The sequence below is a fragment of the Molothrus aeneus genome, chromosome 5 (genome assembly GCF_037042795.1).
Source record: "Molothrus aeneus isolate 106 chromosome 5, BPBGC_Maene_1.0, whole genome shotgun sequence".
In the NCBI taxonomy this organism is placed as follows: domain Eukaryota; kingdom Metazoa; phylum Chordata; class Aves; order Passeriformes; family Icteridae; genus Molothrus; species Molothrus aeneus.
The window spans coordinates 31,187,611-31,204,213 of record NC_089650.1 but is presented as its reverse complement, the minus strand read 5'-3'; the positions used below and the strand labels follow the sequence as shown (position 1 = coordinate 31,204,213).

The 16,603-nt window shown below is 41.2% G+C and overlaps 1 protein-coding gene across 1 annotated transcript in view; it reads right to left on the bottom strand.

The window, feature by feature from the left end:
• PAWR (pro-apoptotic WT1 regulator) overlaps window positions 1–16,127 on the bottom strand; it is a 70,927-nt gene extending 54,800 nt beyond the window's left edge. The window contains exon 1 of the mRNA XM_066550160.1: window positions 15,617–16,127. Coding sequence (XP_066406257.1) covers window positions 15,617–16,084 — 468 coding nt within the window. The 5' untranslated portion in view covers window positions 16,085–16,127. The remainder of the gene's footprint in view (window positions 1–15,616) is intronic.
• Window positions 16,128–16,603: the final 476 nt, after the last annotated feature.

Sequence of the window (16,603 nt, the reverse complement as noted above, 5' to 3'; positions counted from 1 at the left end):
CTTCCCAATTAAAAAAAGAAAAATACCCAAAAACCTGAACATCCATGATCACACTTCCACAGACTTTCAAAGGTGTTAAAACATTTCACAAAAAGTAAGAACAAAAAAAAAAAAAATCCAAGCAGCAACAAATGCTAATTTTGTTCAGAGCCAAACCATTCCACAGCTAGTAAAGCTAATTTTTAAGTAAAATACAAACAACACACTTTTTTATCCCAACACCACCAGTTCTGAGATCCCATGTAACACATTGTCTGCCCTGGGTGAAGTATATTTAAGTATCTGCAAAATACCCCCTCCCTCTTGCCACATTCCCTTCTTCCCCTCCTCACTTTTTCAGCTAATACTTTGACATTACTGGCCTCACTAAACTCAATCCTGCAAATTCCTGACATTCATGTCTTCTTAATCTGAAACGTAACTTGAGGAGATGGTTAACATTTGACCTTTGCTCTACCTCAGACATACCTGGAGACACAAAAAAAGTCCAAGGCATGCAAAATGCATTCACAGCCTAAAAGGATGTTTTATTTTAAAGTTCCCAGCACACAATCTTTAAAAACAACAACCCATTAAAACTTCAAAAGATAATTTAATAAAAATTTTTCTACAAGCATAGACCTTTGCATAAACATTACAAACTTGTACTGAGAATGAAGACATGAAGAAATAAATAAGAAATAAATCCCTAGAAGCATACACCCAGGAGTTTTGGTGAAATTAAGAATTAAATAGCTACCACAACTAACGAAAACAGCCAGTCTCATTTAATTAAATTGGATACTACACTAAAGAATGAAAAACAATAAATCATACATTGATTACAGAAGTGGACATGGTACCTAACAAGCTATTAAAATATTAGTCAGAAACAAATTACTAAGATAAATGGAGGATCAGGCTACAAAACAAATCAGAAATAAAGCAACCAGCTACTTTGTAAAATGGAAAATCTACCTGCTTGCTCTAAATGAAGCCAAACAAAGGCTCAAATACCAGTACCTCTACTCTTTTTTTTTCATCTTTAAGATGAAGTTTTAAAACTAAACCTTAAAGATTATTCCAGCTTTTATCCACCCTCCTACTTTGCTTCATTATACACACACACACCCCAAAGGACTTTTGAAGATGGCTAGCTACACTTCAAATGGGTGCATTTAAAGTAGGGTTTTTCATTGTCGTACTTTGGGAAAAAGATTTGTTACAAATTAAATACTCTCAGTGATCAATAGGAAATGTTGTATTGGTGTAACATGTTTTTACCTTAAATGAACTTGTCAGGCATATAGGCTTCACATCCTCTCACCTCTTAATGGCTGGAGTACCCTATCACCAGATACTGGCAGTGCCAGAATTTTGAGGGGAGAAAGAAAATAAAGGGTTGGAATACCAGGGATGAACAGTATTGTTTAATGAGCCAGTGTCCCTTTGCTAGAATACAGTCCCCATTTGCTGTTATCTCTATGTGCTTCAGGCATTTTGTTTGTCATACAGTTAAGGCATGACTGAACATGCCATTCTGAGACTGTTCTTGTTAAATAAAACCTGTGGCTACAACCAATAAAGGGAATGTCCTCTTACAGACATGAGGCATGCCACCTAAATTTTAGTCAAGTTCTTAGAAGGAAAAAAGTGAGAAAATAAAGTGATTACTTTTCTTCTGTTCCCAAGAAATTCTCTTTTTCAGTTACAATTGCACCTTTCAAATCAACTTGTACCAGTAGCTGCTAACACATGAAACACTGACTAGAAAATTCATAATTTTCTCAAAAGTAAAATATTTCAAGGAATGTATTTCCATAATTACATTACATTATTTATAGTCCTCTCTGGAAGTGCTGCCTATCACAGAGAAAACATGTCATTCCTTGGACCTGTAGCTGATTCAAAGCCAAGACCTTTCAAATGAAACCAACTGCACTTGCTTTGGTTCAAGCCTAGAGGCAAAGCTGAATTTGGAGTCTGATGGCTATCCCTAGACACAAATACCTGTGACCTACCACTACCTCCTCCAAGCTTCTTTGTCTGGACAGGCAGCTTCCCCTCCCACCCAGCACACACCCACACTCATCCCATTCAGTGCACTTGGCTCCCCAAGCCAGCACCAGTCCCTCTGAGCTCACTTCTTACATCCCATCACCTATGAGTTCACAGAGTGCTGGCCTACAAACAGCTCATGCACACGAGGACAGCTAGAAAAATATGGTCCAGGCTGAGTTCCAGATATAAGGCAGCATCTGTAATTCCTGATGGAAACCCCTTTATGGCAGAACACATCCAGTGATATTTTAGGGGATTAATTCATGATTAATTAGTGCAGCTTCCTAATAAACAGTGCCCAAGCAGAAGAACCATCCCTGCACAAAAGACAGAAAAATCTTAATTCTCTAAGTTGAATAAAAGTAGACTATAATGGAAAAAAATCCACTTAAAACTGTGGAAAATTATTTTACAGGCCTTTTTTCTTTTTTGCTAATCAGCTCTTGATACTGGCCAAATACTAGTCCAGCCACAGATCCTAGTTCATACAGTCCCTCCAAGCTTCCACTGGAGTCCCTCTATGGAGAACCAATGACTGTGGCAAACAACCAAACAGGGGAAAAAAAGACTCTTTACCATTTATTTCAGATTTAGAACTCTACACTGAACTATAGGTTGCATAAATGCTACCAATTCAATTTCATAGGGAAATAAAGAGGTGTATTTAAATTGTAATTTTAAATACTGGCTAGTAAAAATGTAACCAAACTAATTTTCATATTTAAGCTTAGATTCACACACATTTATATGAACAAAAATTTTGGTCACCTGTGTTTTAAGAGTGGCTGTAACAAACCTTCCATTTTGGAACCTATAATTAAAAAACATGGAATATGTAACTTGACTGGAACACACTTTCCTTTCTCCCTTCTGACACTCAAATACTGCTGCTCTACTTTCTCTTTGTCACATGCTCACCTCTATTTTCCAATCACAGTTTTATCTATCTCATACTCATTTTGGAGGTGCTGTGGAAAATGAAGGGAAAATCCAGCCATATAGTCGCTGCAGATTTAGAACAGTTAACCAGGCAACCCTGCCTGGTTTTTCCCAGTATTCTTCAAAAAAGTTTATCTCAGTCTCCAGACTATGAAGAAATGCAAAAGTCTTTATAAATACCATCTTATGTGCAAGTATGAGCACTGGATACAACATGCATTCAAGAGACCAAAAAACTAAAACAAAAGATAAACCAATCAACAGCATGAGAGAAAATCACCTCTGTTTAGTGAGCTGCTTTTTATTTATCATGTTCATCAATTCTCTCCAGACACACCAACAAAATTATCTCTTCTAAACTATATCTCTTAGCTACCTTTCCTTATCATCTGCTTTTTTAAATATCAGGACATTTTTCATCTTTGTTGAAGGCCTGCAGCATATTGCAGGATAGACACATCTTGAATTTATCCTTCAGTTTCGCCTTTTTTTGTTATTTCCTATGATTTCAGTGAATCTAGTAAATTGCTCCTTGGTTTCTGCCTCAGGCTAAAAAATCCAAGCATATTTAAAAAAAGATTTTTACAGGTATATTTTAAAGGAACATAAACCATTCCATTCTTCCAAAGTGCTACAAAAGCTATTCTTTTTAATACTGCTCCTTCCAAACTGAGATCTGATAGACAGACCTCAAGCTCATGCACCAGGTGCACAATCTGCACTCATTCAAAAACAACTGCACTTACTCAATACAGTGGCAAGTCCACCAAACACCCTTAGAAGTGGGAAAGGTCTGACATCCAAAGGTCTGAGAGTCAGCTTGAACATCACTGTATCACATTTGCATACCCACATTTTGCATTATTTCCATATGGAGTCACATAAGGTCAGCATGATTTATTAACCACAAGTTCAGCAGTGCCTGAGCACCATCCTGGTCCTTCCACATTGATCCAAGGAGGATCTCAAAACAGAAGAACAGCTATTCTCAACCTGAATCAATAAGCTGTAGCACCTAAATACAAGGCTGTAGGGATGCTTACACTTATAACAATGGAATAGATATTAACTGATAGCTTGCACAATGTACATAATCCAGGCTTCAGATCTCATTTTCTGATCTCTCTGCTCATGCCAGTAGTAAATGATGAGAGCTTTAGAACATAAAAACATACAAACAACCTCCAGATCATTCTAAATAAATAGACCACAAAAAAATATGGAAAATCAAAAAGGGAAGCGGAATGGCAGCTATGAATATGTCATGCATGCAAAAACACATCAATATTTCCAAATTCTTGGTTTGATTCTCATAAAAAATGTAATATGCAATGAGAAGTGGTTGTTTGTATTGAGCTGCTTAGCAACATCTGCATTCAAATAGCCTCTGGGTAACTTTGACAAAACTGATTTGACATCTGACAAGCCCCAATTTTTTTTTAAATGAAAGGAAGAAGCAAGCCCACAAATGGGATATATTAAAACACCCATTTATGTTTTAGACTAAAGAAGATAAGGAGATGCTCCTCAGTTTCTGCCTCAGGCTAAAAATAACTCCTATATTTTGCTGAAAAAGTCAACTGCCTGGGGTGCAGTATTTCACACAAGGTAATCACAATGCACATCACCTTCAAGAGGATACAGGGTATCTCACTGTATAAGTCTTGCTAATTTTAGCTTATTTCTATTTCCACAAAATTACCTTTAGAGTTTCTATGTCTTTCTAGCCATGAAGAAGTACAACAGACTTTGTCCTTTTTCAAATCTATTAGTAAGAGATCAAAAGAGTAGAGAAATAGGCTGAATAGGAAACTCTTTGACAGATGGGTTAGGGCTAACAAAATTCTAGCTATGCCATTCAGAAATATCTGAATGCTGGCACCTAAATATTTGGTTGTCAAGTGTGGGTCCCTAATTTAATTGTTAAGAATGCTCAAGGTGCCCAATTCCAATATACTTCATTGGAATGCTTTATCAGAGTACTTAACACACCAAATATATGCTTCTTAAACATTTGGCTGTAGAACTCCAAATCTGAAAAACGACATTTCTGACATTCCTACAGTCTTTACTACCTTTGTGAAAGAAATGTGACCATTTTCTAGGCTCAAACATCTTGAAAAACAAAGACAAATCATTAACTAATGATTATGCTCCAAACATATCCTTTACCTCTTCTCAGCATAATACAGGATAAATGAATGTAATTTAAAATACAAAAAAAATAATGTGGACCATCTCAATTCATCATATCTTCAGCTATTTTTCTAAATAATAAAACCAAAGGTTTGCTCTGTCAAATGTCTCTACATTCAGTTTTTAAATCCTTCAGCATTTCTCATCATGTTGCAGATGTTTTTAGCTTTTGTCTAATTGAAATGACAGTGTCATACAAGCGTCCTTTGAAGTATCACATTACAGACACACACACAAAATCTTTTATCTTGGAGTTAGTGCATTAAAGAGAACTTTTTACAAAAGGGCCTCAGAGCTTTTATAGGAAGGAAGAAATGGTAGCCCTAAATATGGCTGTGTAACAGACAGAAGTTAAACAACTCATTTAGCACAGGTCTAAACCATAATTTTCTACAGGACCGAGCACTTCCATGTTCCACTCCAATTTCCACATTCCAAAATACCTAGATCTTTACTCAAAACAGATCTTACTCAAAACTACTCCTCAAAAGAAAACAAACTACAAACAAATAAAGATAAGCTTTTGACTTTGTGTTCTAGAGGCACCTGTAGCAGCTACCAGCTTCAGGAAAAAAAAATTATTAAATATTACATGTGAAAAGGTAATAGTCACTAAAGTACAAAGAACAGAGTAGTCACACATGGAATCTTTGCTGGGTTCCAGGCTGTTTTCCTACATTGTGAAGAATGTGTATCATACAAGACAAAATGAGGAGAGGTGCTCAGTTAACAGAAGTATGAGTCCTTACTCATACTGCTAAGCACTGCTTTCTGACCAGAGATCAATATGACTCTTGGTATCAGACTTGTGAAAAAATGAAGTCATGGTCCTATTTCAGACTGGATTTAGTCAATAACTGTTAATAAACTTCATTGCCACAAATAAAAAATACACACACTCCATCTCAATCTGTGAGTTAGTCTGGGACACAGACTACAAGCACAACCACTGCCAAACTGCAAACAACTAAGGCTAATAAGGCACTGGCATAGTTCTGGCTGGGCAAAGCACTCATTAATTCATCAATATTATTATTAAGTCCTAGTTCAACCTGCAAAAACAAAATGTATGTTTATGGAAGAAACTGAAATTATACTTTGTATCACTGATCACTCTGTTCATTGCATCTTGGGAGTATTCAGATTAAATTTGTTCTAAAAGCAGACTTAAGAGCTCCTAGAACTCTTTTGAAATGGCTGCTCACCCTATATTGATGGTTTAAGCCTTTTTTGATGTTCACTTCTTTTAATAATCTGTCAGAGTGCAAGAATATTAATTAGCTCCTAAACTCTGCAATAAAGGTCATCTTTCAGAAGCTCAACAATCTTGAGGAATATATACAGTCACTGGTGAACAGGGATCATAACATGAGGCTTACAGATACCACATTGAGTTTCTGCAGGGAAGAGAAGGAAATAATCATAGAGAGGTATCTCATCATCTAGGAGAGTTCTTAGAAATGTGGACCTCACTGCCAGCTGATGTTTTGCTTCCTAACAGTTTACACAAGTTGAAGAGGAGACTGAACAAGTATTTTGCAATAAATTCATGTTAATTTCTGTCTATTTAGCAATTTCTATACAGTGTTGCAAGTCTTTGAGATGAAAACTGCCAAGTGGCTAGAAAACTATCTCACAGGAAGCACCAAGCAACATTTCTGCAGACTTTTTCCTATGTGTCTGATTATGGCCATGATAGGAGCAGGACACTGAGCAAGGTGGTTCTTTAGTCAGACACACTGCAATTAGTCTTATTTTATTGGTGCACAGAGAGGAAAAATTAAGCTAAAGAACTTTACAAACAGCATGCAGTGGGAAGAGACCAATCCAGATGAGTGCAGGTTTCAGATGAAATCCCATGTTCCTACAAACACTAAACTGCATACTGCACACAAAACAGCTCATAAAATACATACCAGTAACTACAGTGGACAAGTAGGACATGAACAAGTTCCTGTAATTCACAAAAATAAGCAGCAGGGTCAGAAGGTGCTGAGAGGAGGAACAGTGAAAGAGGGGAATTCCCCACTACTGCTTCCTTGGCTTCTGCCTCCCACTATGGTCTCTCACAAACCTCACAGATGTCTGTGGCTCACACACCACACATACAATCGGCTGTTATTCCACAGCACCTTTCCACATCTGAGTGCTGCATGCATTCTGCCCAGCTATCCTGCCTTTCTACCTACAGATCTTGTTACATCACCCATTTCTGCCCATCTAGATTGTTGCTCTTCCAAAAAACCAAATCCATCTTTTTTCCAACTGTCCCAGGCAGACACCAAGTAGACCAAGGCTCTTTACAGCAGTGCATGGCAGGAGACAATGGATGTAAATGTAAAGGACAGACCAAAAGAAAGAAAAACTGTCATTTCAGGGACAGTCATGTCCTGGTAGCATTGTCCAAAGAAGCTGTGAAAACTTCATCCTTGGAGATTTTCAAGATCAGACTGGATGCAAGAAGGTTGAATTAAAGACCTCCTGAGGCTCCTTTCAGCCTTAATTACACTTAGATTCAATAGCTACACAAAGAAAGCACCCAGCACTGCACTGGACTATGCTTCCACAAGTCTCTCACCTACTAAAAAGCTTCTGACTTAAAAGATTCCAGACATCAGTCACTTACTTAGGTTTCAGATCAAGAAAATCAATTAAATACTGCATAAAACACTGTGTGAAGCCCATACCTAGCCCTTTGTTGTTGTTTGTTTAAAGGTGAGTAACAGTTGAGAATTAAAATAGGTAAAAATTGCAGATGGCACAGCATTACTTTTGTTTCTCTGAGGGGCTTTTTTTGGTTAATTTATTTTTTTTAAGCTTACCTTAATTCAGGATGATGTTCTTGTATTTTGTACCAAACATAGCTACCATCTAAGATGATGAGATTATTACATGGTAAGACTATACAACAGAGCTGAATATAGATTTTCAGTCCTAGAGTAAGAGAGACCTAAATGTTCCATTCAGTTCTTCATAGCAACAGGCAAGCCGATCAAATACAGTCAAATCCTGAAATAAAACATCAGGGTTGTGGTTGTTATTTTAATTTCCCATGACCTCATGTAGCACAAAAAATAAGTCACCCACTTAGTATTTCAAATGAAATTATTTAAATGCACAACTCCAACCCTGGGGGAAGAAAAGTTGCAGAGAAAACCATACGTGAGTTTACATAAATGTAATAAGTGTAAACTGGATATAGTTTTAAGAACACAGTACAAACTTGTATGGAACTAATCAACAGTGGCCCTTCCAACTTGCCATCAACCAGGACCCCCAGGTCCTTTTCCACAGGGCTGCTCTCCAGTGTAACACTCCCCAGTTTGTGCAGACGCCCAGGGTTGCCCTATCCCACGTGCAGAATCCAGCACTTGTAATTTTTAAACTTCATAGGGTTGGTGGTTGCCCAGCCCTTTTATTTGTCAATGTCCCTCTCCCTTCATAGCAATAAACAGCTCCTCCCAACTCAGTGCCAAGCAGACTTATTTAGCATTCCTTCCAATCCTGTGTCCAAGTCATTCATGAAGATGTTGAAGAGCACAGGGCCAAGGATGGAGCCCTGCAGGGCCCCACTAGTGACAGGTCACCAGCCTAATGTAACTCCACCCACCACAACCCTTTGCTCACAGTTGCTCACCCACTGCACGATGTGTTTATCCAGCTCCGTGTTGGACATTTTGTTCAGAAGGATACTGTGACAGACATTATCAAAAGCTTTACCGAAATCCAGAAAGATCACAACTGGCATCCACTGATCAACTGGAGAGTTACCTTGTCAAAAAAGGAAATTCAGTTTGACAAGCAGGACTTGCCCCTCATGAACCTGCGCTGCCTGTGACCCATGACTGCACTATCCTCCAGGTGTTTCTCAAAAACTCCCAGCATAATCCTCTCCATAATTTTACCAGGAACTGAACTGAAACTGAGAGACCTGTGGTTACCAGGGGCAGCCTTCTGGCCCTTCTGGAAAATTGGGGCATTTGTCAAATTCCAGTCGATTGGGACCTTTTCAGATTCCTGAGACCATTCCAGAATCATTGAGAGAGGTCTTGTGATGACATCAGCCAGCTCTTTGAGTATCCTTGGATGAACTCCATCAGGTCTCATGGATTTCAAGGGATTTGGCTGGAAAAGCAAATCCTCTACGACACTGGGGTTCAATGGGAGTTTATCATTCTCACAGTCGTGGTTCTCCAGCTCAGGGCACTGGGACTCCAAGAGGCCACCACCAGTGTTGAAGACTGAAGAAAAAATTAAATCTCTGCTATGTCTACGTTCCATTTTTTGAGGTGAAGGTGACCATCTTCATCACATATATTATTTCTGCACTGCCTTTTGCTATCAACATATTTTAGAAAGCCCCTTCTACTGTCTCCCACAGTTCTGGCCAGCTTCAATTCTGACTGAGCTTTAGCTACACCAATTTTCTCCATTTTCTCCCCACAGAGGTGAAACAGCATCTTTGTTATCTTCCCGTGTCAATGAACATTGCTTCCACTGGACATACAGTTTCCTTTTTGCCTTGGCTGCAGAAGAAGATCCCTGCTCAGACAAGTTAGCCCTTTGTCTCATATGCCCGACTTCCAACATTTTCAAGTTACCTGCTCAGGGTACTCTTAGGAACGTGGTACTGAAAAGACCAGCACTGTTAGACCACAGCACCTTCAAAAGCATCTTCCCAAGTGACCTTACTCACCAGTTCCCTGAGCAGCCTGAACTCTGCTTTCCTCATGATCATTTTAAACTTGATCACTTCCTGGTCACTGTGGCCAAGACAGCCACAGACCAGTCAATCCACTCCACTCACAAGCCCCACTCTGATGAAGGCAACAAATCAAGAAGGGCCCCCTTCCAAGTAAACTCCCTTAGCATCTATATCAAGTTACCATCTAGGTGCTCTAGAAATCCTCTGGACCTGTTTGTGTGGTGCTGTGTGGTGCTTCCAGTTAACATCTGGCAAGTTAAGGTCCCCTATAAGAAGAAGGGTGGCTGATTTCTATTCCTTAGCTCCTTAAAGGATAATTCATCAGTGCTGTCATCCTGGCTGGGTTGCCTATAGAAGACTTCCACGATGAAGTTTGTCCCTTAATCCTTACTCAGTAGCACTCAACTGTGCCACTGCCAACTCTGAGCTCCATACATTTCAGCCCCTCTATTACCTATGCCACCTCTTCACCTCACCTTCCCTGCCTGATCTCTCCTGAAGAGCTTGTAATTGTAACACAGCAGTCACAGGACTCATCCCACCAGGTTTCACTTTTACCAATGATGTCACATCTCTGGGATTAAGGAAGCTCCTCTTCCTTGTTCCTCTTGCTGTGTATATCGTTGTAGGACTGTTTCAAGTGCAGTTCACTGTAGACAACACCTCATGGGGATGACTGACAGACCTCATAAGCACACAGTCCATCAAATTTTGCCAACCAGTTCCATTGCTTATCACAGGCAAACCTGGTTTTCTCTCAGGCTTGCCAGTGATAAGCAATGGGATGGGCACACCAGGCTTGGAAGGTACACACACAGTGATTTAGAAGCTGCTACAGGATTGAAAGTTTTTCACACTTTTAAGTTTATTAAAAACTTAGTTATGATTGGTTTTTTGGACAAATAACTTCCAGTACCTAGCTATGTCAGGATATTAAAGCATACTCTTAAACAAAACAAAACTTGAAAAAAATAAGGATTAGCTTATCATATGCTAAAAAAACATGGAAAGAAGAAAACATGCCCTTTGAACAGGTATTGTCAGGAGACTTGGTTAAAATCAGAATTCACAAAGGCATTAAAAGAAAAACAAAATGGATATAAACAATCTCAATACAATTCTTTTATTAGAACCTGAAAATGTTTCTATTCACCCTGCCACATCTGAAAGAAGAACCATAAATGGAATCCTAGTAAGATGTGTTCACTAGAGAAAGCCAGCAAGAGAATGGTCTAACCTATCGTGAATGGTTGTCTAGGTCAAATAAATATATTCCAGACTTCCACTATAACACTACTACATCTGCATGAATGGTAAGCATATAAGTCAGATGCAGGGGTTTTTCCTCGTACTTTGAACAACCACTTATTGAGGCTGTTTTTTGCTCAACACAAAACCAGACAAGTTGTTTTACAACACAACTGATGTTAGACATGGAAAGACACTACCTCATTAATCTCAAGATACAACATGAAGACACTTCAATCCTCAGGTAGGGAATCACTAAGAAAGATAATGCTGAAGGCAAACTTCTAATCAAAAGAGCTCAACAGCCAGTACAGGATTCCACTCCCCTCTCTATTTTCCAGCCATTCAGAGAAGGATTTCAATTCCTTTACAACACACACAGTAATTGCTATGCCCCACACATGTAGCACTTAAATTTTCTTGATATTTTTCCAACTGGAAGACAGCAACTTTCTGTTAGTCTCAACTGAGCACACTGGACTTCTCTAGTAGCAGGAACTCTTTCCCCACAGAAAGCACTCACTGCTCTGCTTGCTTCCAAGGCTGCTGTTCAGTACAACACCCACCAAGCACCACACATGCACTGCCTTCTAAACACACAGGCAGACTCCTGACAGGGAGCCATCAGTGGGGATGCAAAAAGTTATATCTTTACTGCTATTCACAAGACAAGAGATGAACACAGACTGGCTGAACATCCTTTGCAGAGTCCATATTTGAATCACTTCTGCCTTTTCACTCCAGTATTTCCCACGAACAGGTCAGGAGACTGTTGTGTCTCAGGTCTGGCAGCCTCAGGTACCAAATACACAGATCAGCGTTCCTTACACCTTTTAAAATCATTCATCATCTTGTTACTAGCAAAAGAACACTTCCCAACTTAGATGACTTCCATCTGGTTAAGTAAAAATGTAAACTTTATCTATACTGCACATATTACACAAAACCCAGCTATACAACTGTCCTTCCTAAATGAACGAAGATTTTGATTATATAGACATTAAAAAAAAAGTATATTATATATACTTTTAAAAAAGTAACTACAAAAATATTTGTTATTCTCCTTTCTGGAGTTCAGAAAAAAAAAAAAAAAAAAACACCCCAAAAAAAAACCTTACACACAGCTATACCAGCATAATTCTCAAATGTAAAGTTACAAAAGTAAAGCTGCAGTTTCACCAGTGCACCGTGGCTTGCTTGGAGCTGGACATAATTATTATAACAATACAAAACATAACTGTTATCCTATATATGGATCCTCATAAAGCACTGTCAGTGAATAATGGGAGCTCTGTGTTTCTTAAATAGGCATTAGCATAACTGTAAATGAGAAAAATGCTGCAAGTAAACTCAACACCTGCATCAGGTGAGTACCTGCAAACTGAGAAACACATTCCAAACATAATTAAAAACGGTTATAAAAGTTAATATTTAAGGAAGATAACATACATAGTAAGGGTAATTGCATATAATTCAGTTACCTTTTACAACCTGAAGAATTGTTATGAATCAACAAAACCCAAATCCCACAGCACTTAATATTCAGACAAAATCCAACTTTCAAGAAACTACGGGTGCTGAAAGGAAAAACACTGTATTTCCAAAGCCATTTTCAAAAGTCACCATGACTTAGATAAGCACTAGTGCTGAGAAGGTAAAAAAGCAGTCTTTACTTTTATCATGGTGGTCCCCAAATACAAAGCATTGTCAACTTCCTATACTAGTAGCAAACCTGTCACCATCTGTTTTCACAGCTTCCAATGTGGTTTCTGTCCTCCACCAACACCCATACAAAATACAGTTAAGACACAGAACTCTTTAAGAACTGGCCCTATTACCTTCCCATTGAACAGGAGAGAAATTAATCATTAATAAGTAATCTGCTAACATTTTTCATGCCTGTTTCAAGATAACTTAGAAAACACAAACTGTTCTTATTCTGCCACCTTTCCTATCAATAAATTCTCCAGCTGCATTGCAAATGAAATTAAATCCTACTTATTTGGGGCAAAACCTATTTTTGTATTCAGTTTTCGGGCACAAAAGCTTTTAGGCACTTAATGTCTTCTAGGAGTGCATTTTTTCAACAGGTACCAGTTTTCATTTCAGAGGATCTCACTGGTCTCCACCACAGTGGCATGATGATCATAAAGGGGAGATATTTAGCATAAAGTGTCTACTTCATTCTTACAAAAATTGTTTTCTTGAAAAATAAGACAACGACACATCCAGCAAAACTCTAAAATAACATCTCCTGAGAACTAATTTTAAAACATACACCATCAAGAGCTACAAGTAGTAAAATTCAGGGTGTACTACTACCAAGTCACTGTGTATTGACTGCACAGTAAACTATGCCTAGCACCAAGTGAGAAAGACAATAAGAAACTGGAGTGTTGCAGATTACTCCAACAAGCCATCAGCTACATCACAGCCTTCTTTTGTCTGAGAACTTCAGCTGACCAGCTTGAATCAATACTTTAAAGCATTTTCTCATGACTACAAAGCTGTATGAAAGACAAGTAAATAGTCTGCAAAGCATTAACCAGTAAGTAGGTACTCACATTTGACACTGGAGACTGTTTTTGAAGCTGTTCACTACCAGGAATGATGTAGTGTTCCCTAGCTAAACAATTCTTAGGAATGCGTGTGGAAAGGAATAAAAACATTTAAGAAAGGTGAAATACTGAAAAGAGATAGATCTGAATAAGTATGTACTGGTAAAAAAATGCAACACTTATTAGTAGTAAGCTTCTCCAATGACACCTTGTACAACAGTTACCTACAGTTATTAAAATTTGACCCCAAAAATGTGATGAAATGCTTAATTGCTACTTAAAGAAGCAATTAGCATAAAGGTACAGGAAGTTTCCAAGAAGCACCAACACATGGCGACACTCAGCAAAGTTTAGGAGGCAGGTGGGAACTTGTTTCTCAATGCCTAAACACGTTACCCTTAATAAATAAAGATATCCTTAAAAATGCAGCAAATTCAAACACAGGATTCTAATGGCTGCTGAGCAAGGAATGTGTTTTCCTGGAAAGCAAGACACATTTTGAGTAGTACTTTAACCAAACAAACAAACAGACACCCCAACCACAACCCAACTCACCAAACCCCAAACCACGCCATCCAAAACCTACCAAAGGAACAGCAGTTCAGAGAACTGGGATGTTAGTCTCAGAGAGCAAAAAGAAATCCACTGCTCAAAACCAACCAACCAAAGAGTGTACAACTAGGGACAGGGTACACAAGAGAGACCCCTGAAATACCATGTCATAAACACCTGCTGCAATGTGCAAAACCATTACTGACTGGGCTAGGACTAGTTCACTTAGAGAAGAAAAGATGCAGCATTTTAAGGTTCCTATAAAAGGCACAAGGGGTAGCTATTTCAGGGAGGTCCATATAAAACAAACAAGATACAGTCTATGAGGCTTGCACACCCTGAAAAAAACCTAAAATAACTCCCTTGTATTCACCACTTTACAAAACAATGACACTGAAGACCTATGCCAAAACTCTTTACCTCAAACTAAAGACTATGCAAGCAATTGTTCTCAAAAACCACAGCTATAAAGATTTCTACTGTTCCTGAAACTCACTTCTCAACCTTCCAAGACCACCTCACATGAAAGGGTGTGCTGTGGAAGTTCCTAGGATGTCACAAGTGACTTCAGGTGTGAAGAACACAATTTCATCTTCTCCTGCTGCTTCAGAAACAAAGATCTTTAATTTTCTTGACTTACTTTAATAATCCATAATATTAACCAGAAGAACTACAATCTTTTTTCTACAAAAATATGGTGATCACCATTACTAGTTCAAAACTGTAAACAGAAATCCAACTCTGTTCAAAGTTTCCTGTGGCCTTTCTTATTAACTGCAAAACAAGCTAAAAGCTTAGTTATCATTCTTCTGAATTCCTCTAGGAGTATTACAAATCAATGCCAGATTTTTATACTAGTAGCAAACCGCAGAGGACAGTGGTGTTGGCTGATAAAAATATCTTCCTCTGCCTCAAAAAAATGCTCTTCAAACCACTACATTTTTTCCAGTGCAGGAAATTCTTCTGGTTTCCAAACTGAATAATATTTACACCTGAACATCTATTCCAACCTGATAAATCAATTTTCTCTCATTACTATTATTTCGACCATACTTTTACATGCACGTGTCTCAGTTTGATCTCCAAAAGGTCTGAACTTACTTAAAAAAAAAAAAAAGTCGCAAGTTAGGACAGGTCTAGTTTATTTAGGATAAATGACACCCCATCTGTCCGTCGCTTGGGACGCCGCCCTGCCCCGAGCGCCGCGCGGTCCGTCCGGCAGGCGCTGCCGCCCGCGGCGGAGGGAGCGCGCTCGGGCCCGGCCCGCGCGGGGAGCCCGGGCACGGCCGGAGAGCGCCCGCCAGCAGAGCAGCACCGGGGCTGCGCCCGCGCCCCCAGCGGCGGCTCCGCTGCGGCCGCGCCCCCCGTCCCCGCTCACCTCGGCGGCCGGAATGTTCACCACACCTGTCGACCTCCTCTTCTCCCTCAGCTTTCTCTTCTCGATCTGCCCCTTCCCCTTCCTGGCGCTGGGGCCCGAGCTCTTTCCCTTGGCGGCCAGCTTCTCCTCGCCCTCGGGGGAGCCCGGTGCGGCGGCGGGCTCGGCCCCGCGGCTCCCGGCGAGCGGCGGCGGCTCCTTGGAGGGGGCGCCGCGGCCCAGGGCGGCGCTGGCGAGGCTGACGCAGTTCAGCGCCCCGCCGGTCGGGGGCGCCGCGCGCTCGGGGGGCAGGTTACTGTTGTTGTTCAGCTCGGTGGAGGGGCCGCCCCCCGCAGGACGGGGCTCCCCGCCGCCCGGTGCGCCCGGGGCCGGCGGTGCCTGCTTCGCACGCATCTTCTCCCGCTTGGCTTTCCATTCCTCCAGAAAGTCCGTGGTGCTACCCCCGGCGCTGCGGTAGCCGCCAGTCGCCATGTTCCCAGCGGGCTGGACGGCGAGAGCGCAACACCGCTGCCGCCGCCCGCCCCGAGGCAGCTCTGCTGCCGCCCGGAGAGGAGAGGTCCCGGCGGGTCGGGCGGGAGAGACGGGGGCGGGAGAGTCGGGGGCGGGGAGAGAGGCTCGGAGAAGCACAAACACCCTGGAGAGAAACAAAGAGGGGACGTGAGCCGTCCCGCCGCACTGCCCATCCCCGTCCCGCCGCCCTGCGAACTCCCCGGGAAGCCCCCGGCCCCAGGGGACGGGTCTCCATCACCGCCCGCCCTCGCACGCTCGGCTCCCACGGCTCGGAAAGCGGCGCCCGGCCCCGGCGCGGCGCCCCTCGCTCCCCGGAGCTCCCCTCACCCCTCGGCGCGGGGCCGCCCGGCAGTACCCGCCTCTCCTCCGCCCGCCCGCCCGCCCGCTGCGGCCACGACGGCCGCGCAGCGCCGTCCCTCGCCCCGGGCCATCGGGTACCATCCCCCGAAGCCGGTGCCATCCCCCCGCCGCCCGCTTGCC